At 44.3% G+C, this 18,344-nt stretch overlaps 1 protein-coding gene across 4 annotated transcripts in view; it reads right to left on the bottom strand.

The window, feature by feature from the left end:
• LOC144691814 (interferon-induced GTP-binding protein Mx3-like) overlaps positions 1 to 18,344 on the bottom strand; it is a 75,146-nt gene that overhangs the window by 25,730 nt on the left and 31,072 nt on the right. For all 4 annotated transcript variants that reach the window (XM_078560322.1, XM_078560323.1, XM_078560325.1 and 1 more), the window contains 6 exons: positions 13,783 to 13,920; positions 8,687 to 8,841; positions 7,156 to 7,294; positions 5,971 to 6,169; positions 1,334 to 1,412; positions 251 to 373 (listed from right to left, as the gene is read on the bottom strand). In XM_078560322.1, coding sequence (XP_078416448.1) covers positions 251 to 373; positions 1,334 to 1,412; positions 5,971 to 6,169; positions 7,156 to 7,294; positions 8,687 to 8,841; positions 13,783 to 13,920 — 833 coding nt within the window. The remainder of the gene's footprint in view (positions 1 to 250; positions 374 to 1,333; positions 1,413 to 5,970; positions 6,170 to 7,155; positions 7,295 to 8,686; positions 8,842 to 13,782; positions 13,921 to 18,344) is intronic.

Genomic DNA, 18,344 nt, shown 5'->3' with positions numbered 1-18,344 from the left:
CAGTCTTAGGAATCCATTCGTTTTTGATCAATTCAATGGTCTGTTTTAGATCAAGCCCGGAATTGAGATGAATTGGAGATTTGCGAGCGAACACTTCTTGGGAGTAAAATTGGCTTTCGATGGTTACACCAATCTCAGGAGCCCATTTTACACACTGCATGATTCTCTTTTCCATTGAGTTTAGCTTCACCCACTGAGGATTAATGTTACAGAAAACAGAATATAAATCCAGTAGTTGAAATGGCCTTACCTCAATCATAAACATCACCTTCTCTTCATTGGAAATGGGAACCCCACTGCTGTAGTTTTTCAGCTTTTGCATTGTATCGTTCAGCTTCATTTCAACATCCTTTCGCAACTGTGGCAATGATTTCTTGCAAAGACAAATCACGAGAAGATCATTTTTAACAACAAGGCTAGTTGGTTAAGCGTGCAAACCTGATCATTTTGATGAGACCTTACCCTCATTGACACTCTTTCCTAGCATACCCCTCAATCCTTTGTCCCTGAAGAATTAAGAAAGACTTGCCTATCATGACCTCAGGACGCCTCAAAATATTTATAAAGCCAGTGAAACACTTTTGAAATGTAGCCACTGTTATACTGTCGGAAATGCAGCAGGATCACTGTGCATAGTAAGGTCCCAACACGAGCAACATGATAATCTGTTGGGACTGAAGGATAAACGTGGCCAGAAGACCTCAGCTCACCTTCGAAATACTGCCATGGAATCTTTTATGCTTATCTAACAGGGCAGGCTGAACCTGAATTTATGGTGTCATCCAGAAGATGGCACCTTCAACGGCGCACTCCCTCAGTACTGCATTGGAGTATCAGTTTAGATTTTGTGCTCAAGTCTCTGAAGTGGGCCTTGGACCCACAACTTATTAATTCAGAGGCAAGAGTTCCACCACTGAGTCTCAGCTGATCATTTGCTCCCATTTTTCTGTTTCATTTGATGGCCTTCCATTAGTAGCTTATACCTCACTTCGTACTTGGGTGAATAAAGCCCCTTAAACATTCTTAGTGTGTCCCTCATAGTTAACTAATGATAATAGGTCAGGAATTAGATTTTGAAAATTAATGCTCTTGAGCTGCAAGCTTTCTCCCATGTGGTGCATTCTGGGATCTCGGACACGGAGGTCAGAACTCCCAGTATGATTTCAATATGTGGAAAATCCCATGGAGTTCCTGAAACGTGCATGAACCAAATGCAACTCTCACCGGGAATGATAACTTGTAAAAACCTTCCCCGAACCCTAGGTATTAACGAGGAATCATGGCAATTCGGATATCAAAGGTAACATAGATTGTTTTACACACTGAAACTTACATTGATGTGATTAACAAGTTCCGTTGTTAGTCTACCAGCTAAACATGGAATGCTGGCCTTCCCCTCATCCAGAAGCTGTCTAAATAAGTAAATTAAAAAGAAAATATCAGTGTTAGGAATGATTTATTGTGAGCAAAAAGCAAAATACTTAATCGATGATACAGATTTTAAAAAATCTTGTTACAGGTATCCTTGTTTTCAAATCCCTCCATGGCTCTGTGCCTTCCTATCTTTGTGATCTCCTCCAACACCACAACTTCTGAAATCTTTGCATTCCTATCATTTTGGCCTCTTGCGCATCTCCGATTTTAATCGCTCAACCATTGGTTGCCGTTCCTTCAGCTGCCAAGGCCCTAAGCTCTAGAATTCCCTCCCTAGACCTCTCACCCCTCTACCTCTCTTTTCCTCCTTTAAGACATTCCTTAAGGCCTGCTGGCCAAGCTTTTTGGTCATCTGCCCCAATGGGCTGAATTTTTCCAGATGGGTCACAATCCCGACGTTGTCCTCGATTCTGAGTCGGGAACCCGGAAGTGGTTGTGAATTCTCCTGGAGCCCCCGTCCAATTTTGGGTGGGGGCTGGATTCCAGCGCTGGCCGCTGAGGAGTGGCAGCATCGTCACAGGGGAGGGGGGCAGCTGACATTGCGGCAGGCGCAATATCAGTCTTGGTGCAGGAGCTGCAATGGCACGCCTTCTGCTTTGGGGAGACCTGAGCATTATGCCTTACTGCCGACAAATTAGTATAAGGCCTTAAATGTTTCGCCCCTCTGACCTCCCACTGCATTGTTGCATCGCCAGGAAAGTTTCGATCCAATGGCAGGATAGGGATTGATTGCCCTATTAAGTTCCTTAATTGGTTACCCCCAGCTTCCGGGAAGGATGGGCGCCTACTTCCGGGAAAAGTGCATGGATGTGGGAATGCGTAACGGAGACCCAATGTGAGTTCACCAAAATTTCCATGCTCATCCCCTCCATCCCTCCTGCCTCCAAAGCTGCCTGCCTCCACGGGGCTGGGAAAACTCAGCCCAACATCTCCGTAATGCGTCTCAACACCAAATTTTGTTTGATGTCGGAAACGAGAGGAGGAAGTTCTGGAAAAGCTCAGTGGGTCTGGCAGCATCTGTGGAAAGAGAAACAAAGTTAATGTTTCGAGTCTAATGTGACTATTCTTCAGACCTGAAGAGGGGTAGAAATGTGATGGGTTTTACGCTGTTGAGAAAGCGGGGGAGGGTTCGGTGTAGCCAAAGGGAAGGTCAGGTTTGTCTGCTATTGCCTCGGTTAGAGACGTTATCTAAATGCAAGTCGTCCTTGTAATTAAAGATAAGACTAGGGAGAGGATTTTCCCCTCATCGGGCCGGGAGCGGCCGCACTACGGTCCACCGCCTGCGATTGGGCCCTGACCGCGATTTCACGCCGGCTGGCCAAGTAACGGCCAGTCAGAGTGCAACGCTCGCTGATAACCTCAGCACTGCCGGGGTGGGGGGGGTGGGAGGAGCGCAGGCGCTGAATTGTGCGCATGCGCAGGGGTGCGTTCAGTGAAAGTCCCCTGAAGGCACAGAGCTGCCTCAGGGAGCTGAAGATTTTTACCATGAGAAATAAGGATATTAAAAATAGGGTCGCCACATGTGCGTCTGCCACATGAACATGGACGTGTGAAAAGTGAGTTTAAAAAGTTTTAATTATTTTTTTTACTTACCCATCGGAAACCTTGTCCCACCTGTGGATGAGGTTTCATCAAAAATGCAATGGCCGCCTGGCCTATTCGCTCACCCGCCAACTGTAAGGTTGGACGGGCAGGGAAAAATTCACTTGAATTAATTGATTAATGGCTTATTAGCCCTCTTAATTGTTGGCGGGCGCGCTGTCGACTCTCAACTAGTCACTATTTGGGATTTCGCAGGTATGCACCCTAATTGGCTTGGAGATGGGTTTGCCATCCATCTAAGGGCTTTCAAAGCTGAAGGCCAATCAGAGGCCTTCTAGCTTGAAAGGACCAGCAGGCCCGTAATAGAGAGTAAGTAAATGAGAGGGCAAAAGTCTTTGACTTTTTAAAATCTCCAATTAAAAAGTGGATCTTGCAACCAGACCACCACTGTGTGGAGGCGTTGGGGGAGAGGGATGAGAAGCCTGGAGCGCCCCTCTTCAGGGCAGCCTGTGCCAGCTGCAGCACCCAGGGAAGCATGGAGGAGCCTCAAGGCGTGCCTGGAGTTGCTGGCCTCCCGGTCTGATGCTGGGAGATCACCTCCAGGCACCTAAACTCTGGAAAAGTAGAGGCCTACTGGAATGTCCCAGTTGGCCTTCTTTAATAGGCCTTGCTGCACCCCACCATCCCTTCCTTCCTACCTCTGGAAAATTGGCCCAGAAGCAGGATAGAACCAGGGAACGAGCCAGCAGGACTATTTTTAGCTTCTGCCCATCTCTGCTCCGGGCCCTCAAAGGGGCTCAAAGTCCTGACCGTAACTTCTATTTGGTTTTTGCCCACATATTAGGACCTCCCCAGTGCGGGGGATGGCAGGTGTAACATTATCATTCCATGGAGCTAGGCACTGATAAGCCAACATGTCACTTAGAAGGTATGATTAATACTTGAGAACAGTGGAATCCAGCAATGAGTAAACCTTCTAACACTTCAGTGAGATATAAAGTGTTGCCTTTCTGAATGACCGCCATTAGCAACATGTATCTGGAAACTGTGGCACTGTCCCTACATTTTTCTACTTATTAAGATAGATGGATGAAAAAGCATCGATGGGGTACCCTTCATTTCCATGGACACACACTTCGATAAAGGGGAATGGCTCCTCTCTGGAATGTGCATTCGTAAATTATACTCTTAGGTTCCTCCTAAGTTAAGAGTCTATAACCCTCAGCCCCCTATTGTTAATGTCTTGTCAATGACATTGTTTAATGTTAAGAGAAACAGGTGATTGGAATTAATTGTCTTTCAGCACGTATAAATAGGGGATTGCCACGGCTACATTCGTGGCCGGGTGGCCCTGGAGGGTGAGTATGCGGCGTTCGCCAGTACGCTGGAGGCCTTCTACGATCGGTGGGCACCACGGGGGGGGGGTGGGGTGCATCGTCACCCCCAGAAATTTTATTTTGATTTAATTTTGTAAGCTTCCTTTCACGTTTTTGTTTTAGCTACAGTGCCCCACCAGGGACACTCACCGCCACCCCGCCCCCCCATCTGATCTATTGATTTTTAGTTTAATTTATTGATTTTTGTTTTGCTTAAAAAGAGTTTTTAGGTAGGGGATAGCTGAGACACTGCGTTGTGTGGGAGGAGAGCTGTGAGACTGAACAAGTCAGCAAGCACTCTCATTAAAGGAAAGCTCTGTGTCTCGGTTTCCGGCTTCACCACAGGCTTGAGACCTGTTAACAACAGCAACTTTTGACCAGGCCTCTGCCAATGTCACTTTTAAGCAAAAATGACGAGGGTATCTGGTTTGAATTGAGGTCAACTCTTCTTCAGCTGCCAGTCTCACCTCCGGAGTGCTGCACGGCTGCTATCTTGGAAAATCTCCTTGAGCATGGAGTGAAGTCAGCTACCACGGAGTGAGCTTACAGTATGGAACTAGAAAGAGGAACGTAAGGCTTAATAAACAAGACTGTGGTCACATCAGCTTCAATTTTGCTTTAAAAAAAATGACCACAGCCTGTCAGAAACCCAAAAGAATAGTTTCCTATCATTAGTCTGCCTAATAATCTGACAAATACTTTGAAATGAAGATGACAATGAATGGTAAGCATAGGAAAAAACGTTATAGAGATGGAAAGCTTCCAAATTTAATGCATAATGCACTTCAATGACCACGGGCGGGATTTTCCGGACCCACCCGCCAATGGGGTCTTCGGGTCCCGCCGCAAGTCAATGGACTCCTGGTTGGGGTACCGCCTCGCAGGTCCCATCCGCGATAGGGCCAGAAAACCCTGGCCCATGTATATTTCATGTGCATTGTTGTCAATTCACCAATTCACTTTTCTTCTGCTCTTAACACTTGTTTCAAAGTATGTAATCGTCACACTCCACCAATAACAAATCATGTCTAAACCTGTACAGATTACTGGATAAATATTAATGTTCTTTAAGAAGAACAGAACGTGCTGGAAAAACTCATCAGGTCTTGCAGCATCTGTGACTCTAGTCACATTGGGCTTGAAACGTTAGCTCTGTTTCTCTCTCCACAGATGCTGCCCGACCTGCTGAGTTTTTCCAGCACTTTCCGTTTTTATTTTAGGTCTCCAGCATCCGCAATATTTCGCTTTTATTTTAATGTTCTTTAAGTTACTTTAGATCAATCTTCAGAAGTTACCACAAAAGTTGGCATTGAATTAATATGACTAAATGCGAACATGTTAATTTTCCTCCACACTTAGACTATTCCACGCTTTTGACCTCAAAACCCTTGAATATTTCAATGCTTTCAGATTAATGTATGAAGTGGAAGCAAACTTGCATTCTGATGCTGATGAGACCGAAATATTTTTAAATTTCACACATGAAAATTTCACAAAAATGATAAAATCAAAGCAATGAAGTTGTGAAAAGGGCCGTCGGTAAATGGAGGGAGAAAGGTTGTCGAGCTAGAAAGGAAATCGAGAGGAAATTAATTGGAAGAAATTTTTCACACATTACCTGAAGTATTCGTGGTCTTCAAAAAATGCCTTCTCATTTGCGATTGCATCATCCAGTGTCAAATGGTCATTGATGTCCTTTTGCCCACGGCACTTGACAATCATGTAACCTTTCCTCAGTTCCACTACTATGTTATGTACAATGTCAACCACACTTGCCTCTGTCCCTTTATCAACCAGGTCAGGTTTTGTTAAAATGCCTTCAGATTTAAAATAAAGGCAAAATAAATTTACTTGGCTGTGCCATTTCTTACCAAACAAATACAAAATCGAATTGAATTCGGTGGGAGTGGGAATTTGATGGAGGGGGATTTCGATGCAGAGAGGGAAGTGGTGCTGCTTTTAGCCTCCAACACTTACAATGGTTTGCGTTAGCTTCAGGGCCTGAGACAGTAAATATTTAACTTCTAGTCCCATTTTTTAGTGCTTAGCGTAGGTTGGTGTGTACAAAAGGGAAAAAAAAACTTGCATCAAACTAAAAAGTAGATCTAAATAAAATGAATAATGTTGATTAAGACATGCCGGAGCATATCTCCTGCCGAAGTCACTGGGGGCAGGGGGCGGGGGTTTATCAGCAGGGCCACCAACTGTTAGGGCTATGGTGTTTCGACCTATAACAATCAGTCTCATGCTCCCCACCTTCAGTCAGCCTTTGCACTTTGAGGGGTCATTCATAAACCATGTGGAGAGTCACAGGTTCAAGACAAGTTCTTCTCCCTTGGTACACTCAATTAATACGGCAACATGCTGCCTTGATGAACCTTTTTGGAATGTGTTGCCTTTCATTAAAACTCTTCCTACCAACCACATATTACCAGACATTAATATCTAATAGTCTTCCAGAGCAAACACAAATTAATAGTTGTTAGTGAGGCTGTGCCACAAGGTTGGGGTTGAAGAAACCATTTGGCCCATTTTTGCTCACTCGCATTGGTAGAATCTATAATTTACCACCATAATCTTTATTGTCTAACTTCTTCAGAAAAGAGCGAGATAAATACCAGAGGGGGAAAAGGGCTAGAGGTGCTCAGACACTGCACGGGACATGTTGGCTTGACAATGAACACTCTTTTCACAACTTTTTGGGGTCTTCTCTTTACTAACACTATAACAGTAAGATTTTTCTCTGTACTAGTGGCCAATTAAGGGCTTCTTAGTTCTCTTTCCTTAGTTGATATGCAATTACCCAGAGTTCTTTCTCCGGAAGGGTCCACTTCCTGGGCCATTTTCAGAGCTTCTGTGGTTGCTATGTCAACGTTGCATGGCACAACCACAAGGTTAATTGTTTCTTGTCTCTGAATAAATGACTTAATGAGTTTCTTAATCTGAAATGAAACACAGATCACATGGCTGCAGAATCAAAGAAAGGTTGGTGAAGCTTATGACAATCAACTCCGTGTACAAGCACATTGAACAACAAAGCAAGTGTTATTTTCGTTTTGCAGGCAGTAAGATTTATTGTTTGCATTTTGAAGCGGTTGAAAGTATTTGAAGAGGCAGGTAAGTGTTGGTGTAATTTCAAAATTTGCGGATGACTCAAAACTTGGAAGTATTGTGAACTGTGAGAATAGTGTAGAACTTCAAAAGGTCATAGACAAGTTGGTGGAGTTGGTGGACGAATGGCAGCTGAAGTTCAATGGGGAGAAATGTGAAGTGATTGATTTTGGTACAACATGGAAAGACAATATAAAATAAAGGGTACAACTGTAAAGGGGGTGCAGGAGCAGAGGGTCCTGGGTGTATATGTGCATAAGTTATTGAAGGTGGCAGGACAGTTTGAGAGAATGATTAATAACGCATACAGTATCTTAGGCTTTGTTAATAGGGGCGTAGAGTTCAAATGCAAGGAGGTTATTTTAAACTTGCATGAAACACTGGTTCGGCCTCAGCTGGAGTACCCTGTCCAGTTCTGGGCACCACGCTTCAGAAAAGATGTGAAGACATTAGACAGAGTACAATAAGATTCACGAGAATGGTTCCAGGGATGAGGAACCTCAGTTACGTAGATAGATTGGAGAAGTTGGGACTGTTGTCCTTGGACAAGAGAAAGCTGAGAGAAGATTAGGTAGAGATATTCAAAGTCATGAGGGGTATAGACAGAGTAGATAGGGAGAAACTGTTTCCACTCATGAAAGGATTGAGAACGAGAGGGCACAGACTCAAGGTAATTAGCAAGGGAAGGGACATGAGAAAAAAACCTTTTCACACAGTGAGTGGTTAAGGTCTGGAATGCATTGTAGATAGTGTGGTGGAGGTAGGTTCAAATGAGGAATTCAAAAGGGAGTTAAACCGTGACCTGAAAAGTAAGAATGTACATGGTTGCGGAGTGAGGCGGGGAAATATCACTGAATTATCAATTCAGATAGCTGGTGCAGACACAATGGGCCGAATGGCTTCCTTCTGTACTGTTACAATTCTGTGAAATATTCTTAAAATTGCATTGGTCCAGAAAATGAGTTCAGTATTAATTATTGAGTCTTAGTAAACGTGAGACATTAATATATATAAAGTAGAAAGAGGAAAGAAAGACTTGTATTTAAACAGTACTTCAGGATGTCCCAAAGTGCGTTACAATCAACTGAAGTGAGGTCACACTTGTAATGTGGGGGGTCACAGTTGCCAATCTGCACACAGCAAAGCCTCACAAAGAGCAATGAGATAATTGTCCTTATGTTTTGCAAATAGAAAAGACAGCCTATTAACTGAGTTCTTTGTACCTGGTCTCCGATATTTATTGGTTGGTTGCCAACTGCGACCCTGGCAATTCCTGGCAAATCTATAAGAGTTAGGTCAGGGACATTGGTGGATTCGATCTCAAGACTGATTAATTCATGGCTGATTCCGACTCCTGCTCCTGCGATTACGTCCTGGGCTAGTAAGATATCACATATTGAGAAGTAACTGGATTAGGCATCGTGCTCAGGTACACTATCTTGTGTAATGAGTAGTTAGTGTGGCTTAAAGGGAAATCAGGCTCAGATATATTGTTTATGACGTTTATTAGAACATCTTGCTCAGCTATGTACACCTAGCTGATGCCCTGAACTTATTCTGTGCCAATCATCCAACTAGTCGCGTCTACTGATATCACAAAGCATTTGATGCGTCTATCAAAAATATGGAATAGATACCTGCAGCACTACATATCAATGTATCAATGGTAGCTGAGATATTACATTCATCCAAAGCCCAAATGTTTGTTATGGATCTATTAGCATCTCAGTCATAAGTGAACTTGATGTTGTAAGGCCTTGATTAGGCCTCAGATAGAATACCATGTCCAGTTTTGACATGGGGTAGGCGGTGATGTTGAAGATTTTCGAAGGGAGCAGGGGGGCGGGGTTTCAGGAGCCTAATTCCAAGTTTGAAGTATCTGACTTGTCAAGGTAATCTCAGAGACCTGGGACTCTACCTTTAGTGAAGAATAGACTGAGAGGTAATTTGATTGAAGTTTACAATTAGGAGTATAGACTGTGTTTGTGTAGGTCGCTTGTTTCAACTAAACAGGATAGTGAGGATCAGGGGAATAGGTGGCTGTGGGGTGGGATGATGTGGCGGTGGAGGGGGTGGGGGGGTGGGCTGTGGGGGGTTGTCACCCTTTCAAGCTAGAACTAGATTGGATATTAAGAGGTGGTTCCTCCCCCTGAATGGAATGGTCCTGTGGAAGAGGCTGACAGTTCGTGCAATGGATGCCTATTTGCTGAATTCTTTCAAGTTGGCAGTGCACAGCATTATCAGACTAATCTCATTGACTAGTTTCATTCATCTAAGGTGGCCAGAGAGAAAGGTTCCATGTTGGTTGCCCTAAATTGACTGGAGCTTTTGCTTCTTCCAGGAGATCGCGTGACCTTCGGGAGGGCTGAGAGTATATATACGTTGTTTAGATATATTGTGATGTACAAAGCATTGTGACCGACTGGATGGACCAGAGGATCTTTCCCTGATTGTTATGGTTTATATGTGTGTGGGTCCTAAAATACATTTGGATTAGGAAAGTCCTCGAGTCTATTCGATCTCACTCATTCAGAATATTTGCCACCTTTCCATCACGGCATTTAAAATACAATTCATCTGTTCACTTTATTTTGTCTCTGCATCTTTTCTTAAACTGCAGTTAGTGTTGCACCAGGGTCAACTGGCTACAATTAGACAAAGGCTGTAAAGTGCCTGGTCGGTAGATGAGGTGCTGTTCCTCCAGTTTGTGTTGAGCTTCACTGGAACAATGCAGCAGGCCAAAGATGGACATGTGGGCATGAGAGCAGGGTGGAGTGTTGAAATGGCAAGCGACAGGGAGGTCTGGGTAATGCTTGCAGACAGACCAAAGGTGTTCCGCAAAGCGATCACCCAGTCTGCGTTTGGTCTCACCAATGTAGAGGAAACCGCATTGGGAGCAGTCAATGCAGTAGACCAAATTAAGGGAAGTGCAAGTGAAATGCTGCTTCACTTGAAAGGAGTGTTTGGGCCCTTGGACGGTGAGGAGAGGTGAAGTAAAGAGGCAGGTGTTGCACCTTCTGCAATTGCATGGGAAGGTGCCATGGGAGGGAGTTGAGGTGTTGGGGGTGATGGGGGAGTGGACCAGGGTGTCCTGGAGGGAACGGTCCCCACAGAATGCCAACAGGTGAAGGGAAGATGTGTTTGGTGGTGGCATCATGCTGGAGTTGGCGGAAATAGCGGAGGATGATCCTTTGAATGCAGAGGCTGGTGGGGTGATAAGTGAGGACAAGGGGAATCCTATCATGGTTCTGGGAGGGAGAGGAAGGTGTGAGGGCAGAGACGCGGGAGATGGTTGGACACAGTTGAGGGACCTGTCAACCACCATGGGTGGGAAACCTTGGTTAAGGAAGAAGGAAGACATATCAGAAGCACTGTTTTGGAAAGTGGCATCATCGGAACAGATGCGACGGAGGCGAAGGAACTGAGAGAATGGGATGGAGTCCTTACAGGAAGCAGGGTGTGAGGAGCTGTAGTCGAGGCAGCTGTGGGAGTTGGTGGGCTTGTAATGAATATTGGTGGACAGTCTATCACCAGAAATTGAGACAGAGAGGTCAGGGAAGGGAAGGGAAGTGTCAGAGGTGGACCATGTGAAAGTGATGGAGGGGTGGTAATCGGAAGCAAAATTAATACATTTTTCCAGGTCCAGACGAGAGCATGAAGCGGCTCCGAAACAGACATCGATGTACCGGAGAAAGAGTTGTGGGAGGGGGCCTGTGTAGGACTGGAACACGAAATGTTCCACATACCCCATAAAGAGACAGGCATAACTGGGGCCCATGTGGGTACCCATAGCCACACCTTTTATTTGGAGGAAGTGAGACAAGTTTAAGAAGAAATTGTTCAGTGAGAGAACAAGTTCAGCCAGACGGAGGAGAGTAGTGGTGGATGGGGATTGTTCAGGCCTCTGTTCGAGGAAGAAGCGGAAAGCCCTCAGACCATCCTGGTGGGGAATGGAAGCGTAGAGGGATTGGACGTCCATGGTGAAGTGGAGGTGGTTGGGGCCAGGGAACTGGAAATTGTTGATTTGATGTCGGGCATCAAAGGAATTGCGGATATAGATGGGAAGAGACTGGATAAGGGGAGAGAGAACGGTGTCAAGATAGGAAGAAATGAGTTCTGTGGGGCAGGAACAGTCTGACATGATTTGTCTACTGGGACAATCCTGTTTGTGGATTTTGGGGAGGAGGTAGGAGCGGGCCGTCCGGGGTTGGGAGACTGAGGTTGGAAGCTGCGGAGGGAAGATCTCCAGAGGAGATGAGGTCAGTGACAGTCCTGGAAACAATGGCTTGATGTTTGGTGGTGGGGTCATCGTCCAGGGGAAGGTAGGAGGAAGTGTCTGTGAGTTGGCGCTCAGCCTCTGTGAGGTAGAGGTCAGTACGCCAGACAACAACAGCACCACCCTTGTCAGCGGGTTTGATAACAAAGTCAGGGTTAGGCCTGAGAGAACGGAATGTGGCAAGTTCAGAAGAAGACAGGTTAGAGTGGGTGAGAGGAGCCACGATTGGGGAATTAACCAACATACGATGCACTTGATGAAAATGCTCAAGTCTCAAAGGAGCAAATAGATTAAGATATGAGGGTGAATTTTAGCTATGGCAGGTGGGCTGTTCGGGAGCGGGCATGGGTGGGCCAATTAAGGTTGGACGGCCAGCATTGTTAATAAGATAAATTACTTTTTTAATGGCCTTAATAGGCTGTTGACAGTTTGGCGGGCGCACAGTCACTTCTGGCGCGCGCCCGCCGAATGAAATATCAAAATGCTGCACGATGACATCGGGATGCCCAACGTCATCTCACGTCATTTTACGCGTTGGTGCTGACGGCAATATTCTGCCCATGATGTAATATTTATTCTCTTGAATTAATGAAACTAGATAAGAAACTTCCTTCTCATATAAGTAGATGCTGGCTTTTTAATGGCTTAGTTAACCAGTGGATACACTTTGATAAAATGCCACCTTGCAGCATAATCATTAGGTTGGCACCTGGGACTAATAATTAGGACAGGAAATTGTAAATGTGCTTCCTTTGACTAATCCTCACTATGTCATGTTATATTGAGGCCTGAATATTTGCTCTTGGTTAGGAGCACAGACAATTTCCGAAAAAGTATTAAAATAAAAAAAAATCCTCCAGCCCTCATCCCCACCTCTCACACTCCCAATGCCCCATCCATAGCAACCCATGCAACCTCATGCCCCCATCCACCCCCATGGCCCCTCATACCCTCCATGCCAACCTTTGCCCCTCTACCAACCTCTCATGGCCCCTCACACCCTCCATGCAAACCTATACATCCTCCACTCATCCCCAAAGCCCTTTATAGCCCCTATGCCAGCCTAGTGTCAACTCTGTGAACCCATGCCTCCCACCCACCATCCTTTGCCCTTACACCCCTCATGCCCACTCACCTTGGACAGACTTCAGAACCCATACTGAGATTAAAGTTCTTAAATGTCTATTGACGAATTTACAATTTCAAAAAGAAACACTTTCATTGATAAAATCCATTAACTACATTTAACTTCTTTTAATCCCTTATAAAAACAAGCATTTATTTTCATAGTTCCACCTCGAAGACTTTACAAGTACTTGGAGCTGTCAATCAAACTGTGAACTAACAGGCACCACACTATAATTATAATAGTTGTGAACTCAGTCATGCAGCACTAATCCTGTAAAGGTAGCCCTCAGACTTAGATCAACAGACAGTGTGAAATAACATGTACTGATTTTTTTCAACACTGCAGACAGTTTTTTGTTTCAAATATTTAAAGAGCAGAAGATTTAAATTCCTTGACAGCTTAATAGCTTCTTTTGACAGCTCCCTTGACAATCCCAATGACTTGACAGTTCCAATGAGCCTAGGCCTTTTTACACACATTCATGTCTCATTTTAAGAATCCCAAAGGGCACCTTACTTTTCCCAAAGGGAACCTGACCTCTCCCAAAGTTGTCCCATGACCATATCCTAAAGGGCACCTTAGCTGTCCAAAGGGTATCCTATCTCTCCGAGGAGTATAGTCCTTCTCCTACCTGTCCTGAAGTGTGCACGTTGAGTTTATTAGAACATTACACTAGCAAAAATCAGACCTGACTGAGGCAGCTGCACTTTAAGATGTATACTTGCCTCCATGGAACCCACACCCTTTGAAAATGGCGGAGGCTGAGTTCACAGGTGGGACTTCCCGATTGTTCCTCCGCAACCATTTTTTGCAAAGATGAAAGTGTTCTCAGTCTCAAAATATTCAGCATAGAGATCTAGCATTAATCTACAGTGCATGTCTGTGCTGGATAACAAAAAACTGTTGGGACAAACCTTTACGAATTTCTTGTTCCACCGCGGCTGCATTTTTAAGTTTGTTTGAGTAGTCCTTGTAGCTTATTTTCCCTTTCCAAACATTCTCCTTTTTGACTTGCTTGAGCTTCAGTTCCAGTGGACATCTTGTCACAATTCCTTAAACAGTGAAACAATACTGATGACTAAAAATAACATTTCAGTTCAAATCGACATGTGGGTTGTGGGAGGGATTATTTTTGAGAAGAGCTGCTCGGACAGACTGATGGAATGAACAACAGTCTATCATCCTGAACCTTCCACTCTTAACATTGGTATGTTCTCTTAAAACACAATTTAGACTGACTGGAGAGCCAGAGTTGGCACCTTAGAAACCTCTTACAAATAACCTCAATTCTTCAGTAACAGTGCATCCTTTCGATAATACTTGCTCTAAAGGAGCATAGTGGACACGATAGGTACTCCTGAAGGACAAAAGTTGAGGTAATTGATCTAGTTACAGAAGGAAGCCTACTTTAAGTATTGATTCCCTTTTCCTTGAAAGAAAATTGCCTAGAAAATAATGGTGTAGCAATTCTCTTGGGTGGCAGCACAAAGCAGGTAGTTTTGCATGTTATACTCCATTGGAGTCAATGGAACTGAAAATTGGGATGTGAGAATAATGGATGAGGCAATGTTTTACTGATCACTTTGTACTACTGCCCAAGATGAACTTCTACCTCAAGCATATTTAAGGATATTATATTCGATACAAATAGTACTACACCTTTAATGTTTACATACTAACCCTAACTACTTCCCTTCTCAGGATATTCATCAATTTTTCGACCCACCAAGAAGACATCCAATTGACTCTTGAACTTATCTAAACTAACTTGGCGGAGGATGGGAACCAGGATGTAACTTAAGGAAAAACTTTATGCACAAAGGACTGGAAGAGACAGATAGCACGAGAGTAGGAAATAGTAAGGTATTAGGTAAAGGAAATATAATTTTTTTCCTAATATTACTGGGCGATACTGAAGCAGGCTTATGGGGTTGTGTTTGTGTGACTAATTTAATTAAACTGAAGACAATCTGACTGCAAGGTTTAAATCATCAAAGTGGTTAGGTGTAAAAACAGGCGTTTTGAAATGGAGCATGAGCTAAGATGAGGTCCCGGTAGGTACAGTATAAATGGAATTTGTATTTGTAGATAAGTTGAGAGGTTGCTTGAATTTCAAAAGGACATGACCGGATGTTTTATAACAGGCAAAATTGCAGATAAACAAGGCAAAGTTATTAAGTTTATTTTGGCCGAATGTGCTGGCCATAAGGACAACAAAAAAGATTTTTATATTCTGGGAAAAGTAACTTCCAAAGCAAAGGTGAAATAATGGGATTTAGAGATCAAAGGGGAGTATTTAAGGAAAGGTTGAAACCTGTATGTGGGTGGCAATGTGAGATCTTGAAAGATGGACTGTGTAAAACAGACCTGTGAAAAAGCAGCCTCTAGCCACTCCAGAGAAGTGTTTACTTGTTCCAGAGAGCAAGGTTTTGTTAAAAGCCTTGGATTTCCATTGTTGAGTGAGAGAGAAAGAGAAGCTGTGATATACCTCCCTTATAGCAACAGTGGGTGACTTGGGGTAACATTACGGCATGACACTAGGAAGTTCTGAGGAACAAAGGGACCTTGGCGTATGTGTCCATAGATCTCTGAAGGCGGAGGGACATGTTAGTGTGGTGGTGATAAAGGCATATGGGACACCTGCCTTTATCAATCGAGGCATAGATTACAAAAGTAGAGAGGTCATGTCGGAGTTGTATAGAACCTTGGTGAGGCCACAGCTGGAGTACTGTGTGCAGTTCTGGTCACCACACTATAGGAAGGATGTGATTGCACTGGAGGGGGTGCAGAGGAGATTCACCAGGATGTTGTCTGGGATGAAACATTTAAGTTATGAAGAGAGGTTGGATAGACTTGGGTTGTTTTCGTTGGAGCAGAGAAGACTGAGGGGCGACCTGATCGAGGTGTACAAGATTACGAGGGGCATGGGCAGAGTGGATAAGGAGCAGCTGTTCCCCTTAGTTGAAGGGTCAGTCACAAGGGGGCATAAGGTCAAGGTGAGGGGCAGGAGGTTTAGGGGGGATGTGAGGAAAAACTTTTTTACCCAGAGGGTGGTGACGGTCTGGAATGCACTGCTTGGGAGGGTGGTGGAGGCGGGTTGCCTCATATCCTTTAAAAAGTACCTGGATGAGCACCTGGCACGTCATAACATTCAAGGCTATGGGCCAAGTGCTGGTAAATGGGATTAGGTAGGTAGGTCAGGTGTTTCTCACATGTCGGTGCTGACTCGATGGGCTGAAGGGCCTCTTTTGCACTGTGATTCTGTGATTACTGGGTGTTTTATAGTTTAAGACTCTGTTTGGACTCTTGACTTGAAAAGGTTGTTTATTTGGGAGTCTAGTTAGGTGGAAATTTTTGGGAAATGTTGTAAAATGAAATTAACTTGTGTAACTGTAATCTTGTGGGTTTATGCTTTTTTCAAATAAATGTTTTAATTTAATCTTTTAAATCTCCAAAGGCAGAAGTGGACTATTTACTTCTGACTTCAGTGCACATAACTTCTCATAATAAATACAAATTGCAAAATCGTTGTGATAGCTTGGCAAGTTTCCCTTTGGAATTTGGTCAGCCTGGCAATTTACTACTTGCCATATAACAGGTCAGGGTAAGAGGGAATGCAATAAGGTCTAAATTAGATTTGCAGTGCATGTATGTGAATTCATGGGGTGTGGTAAATAAGGTTGTTGAGCTGCAGCCACAGACAGCTATGAAGAAATATGGGGTGGAATTTAATGCCCTCCCCGAGGCAAGTTTGGAGGCAAGCGCACATTTAATTGGGGCGGGAGGTTGGCCAGTGGGGATCCATCTGCCTTCCCATCTCTGCCCCAATTAAGTCCGGCACAGCTTTCCTGGCCTGCCACCAATTAATGCCCACTTAAGGGCCTCATCCCACTGCTGCTAGGATTCACCCATTGGTGGAAAGGGACCTGTCATGTGGGAAACCCGACAAGCAAACCTTATTGGTGGCTGACTTCCAGGAAGAGAGGTGTCCCTCGTTGTCAGGCACTGAATCACTGATCGAGGGACATGGTATTGGGAAGGGGGCACTCAGAGCCCTTGTTGCCGACCCCTTTCACCCGCGACCTCCACCCTGAGACTTCCTTCCCGCCATCACTCAACTATGGCCTGGATCCCTTGAAGATCCTCTGCTTTCTCTGGTGCATTATCGGCAGTGGCCGCTGCCTAGCCCGTGGCCCTGCCTTCAATGCCGAGCTGCCCACCTCTGATTGGCCAGCAGCTCTCGGGGGTAGGGGTGGAATTTCGCCCCGGGATCAGAAGACCCGCTGCTGCCCAGTTAAGTGCCTGATTGGTACTTAATTCAGTGGGCCTGCCTGAAAGTAGGCGATGTGGATCTCTCACCAGCTCTCCAGCCAGCGGGTGAGACTGCTGTTGCCCAAGTTAAGTTCTGTCAATGATGTTGTGGCAATAATGTAGACTGGCTCAAAAAAAGGGTAGGGCTGGGAACTAAATATTCCTGGATGCAAGGTGCTGAGGAAAGACAGGGAAAGGAAGAAAGGGGGAGGTGTAGCGGTATTGATTAGGGAGAATGTTACAGTGCAGGAAAGAGAAGATTTCCTCGAGGGATAAATCTATTTAGTTACAGTTCAGAAGCAACAGAGGTATCATTACACTACTGGGTGTATACTATAGGCCACATGGGAAAGATATAGAGGAACAAATTTGCAGGGAAATTCTAGAGGGGTGTAAAAACTATAGAACAGTTATAATGGGGGACTTTAATCAGCTTAATATAGACTGGGTTAGTGATAATGTAAAGTGAAGAGTTTCTGAACTGTGTTCAAGAGAATTTTCTAGATCAGTATGTTTCTGACCTAATGAGAAAGGAGGTACTGCTGTATCTGGTTCTGGGGAATGAGATGAGCCAAGTGGATCAGGTGTCTGTAGGGTAACATTTGAGGCAAAGTGGTCATAGTATCATACAGTTTGGATTAGCTATGGAAAAGGACAAGGACCAATCCAGAGTAAAAATAATTTTGGGGTGAGAATAAATGTGGCCCAGGTAAATTGCAGTCAAATATTGTTAGGCAGAACTCTAACAGGACAATGGGCTGGTTTTAAAGAGGAAATGAAGTACAGTTGAGGTATATTCCCACAAAGTGGAATAGTAGAACAAACAAAGCCAAAGCTCCCTGGATGATGAAAAAGGTAGAGAGTGAGGTTAAAATGAAAAAGTGCACGTTTGACAGATGTCAGTTTGATAATACAAGTGAGAATCAAGCTGAATATAGAAAGTTCAGATAGAAAATGTAAAAAAGAAATAAGAGAATTAAAGAGAGAGTATGAGGAAAGACTGGCAGCTAAGACAAAAGGGAATCCAAAATACTTCTATAGGTATAGAAATGATGAAAGGGGTGGTCAAAGGAGGAGTGGAGCCAATTTGGGACCAAAAAGGTGATTTATGTATGGAGGCAAAGGGCACGACCGATGTACTAAATGCATTTGTCTTTACCAAGGA

This window comes from Cetorhinus maximus, chromosome 16 (assembly GCF_964194155.1).
Source record: "Cetorhinus maximus chromosome 16, sCetMax3.hap1.1, whole genome shotgun sequence".
Classification (NCBI taxonomy): Eukaryota; Metazoa; Chordata; class Chondrichthyes; order Lamniformes; family Cetorhinidae; genus Cetorhinus; species Cetorhinus maximus.
The sequence above is the reverse complement of the archived record's forward strand: the minus strand, read 5'-3'. Positions and strand labels throughout refer to the sequence as shown.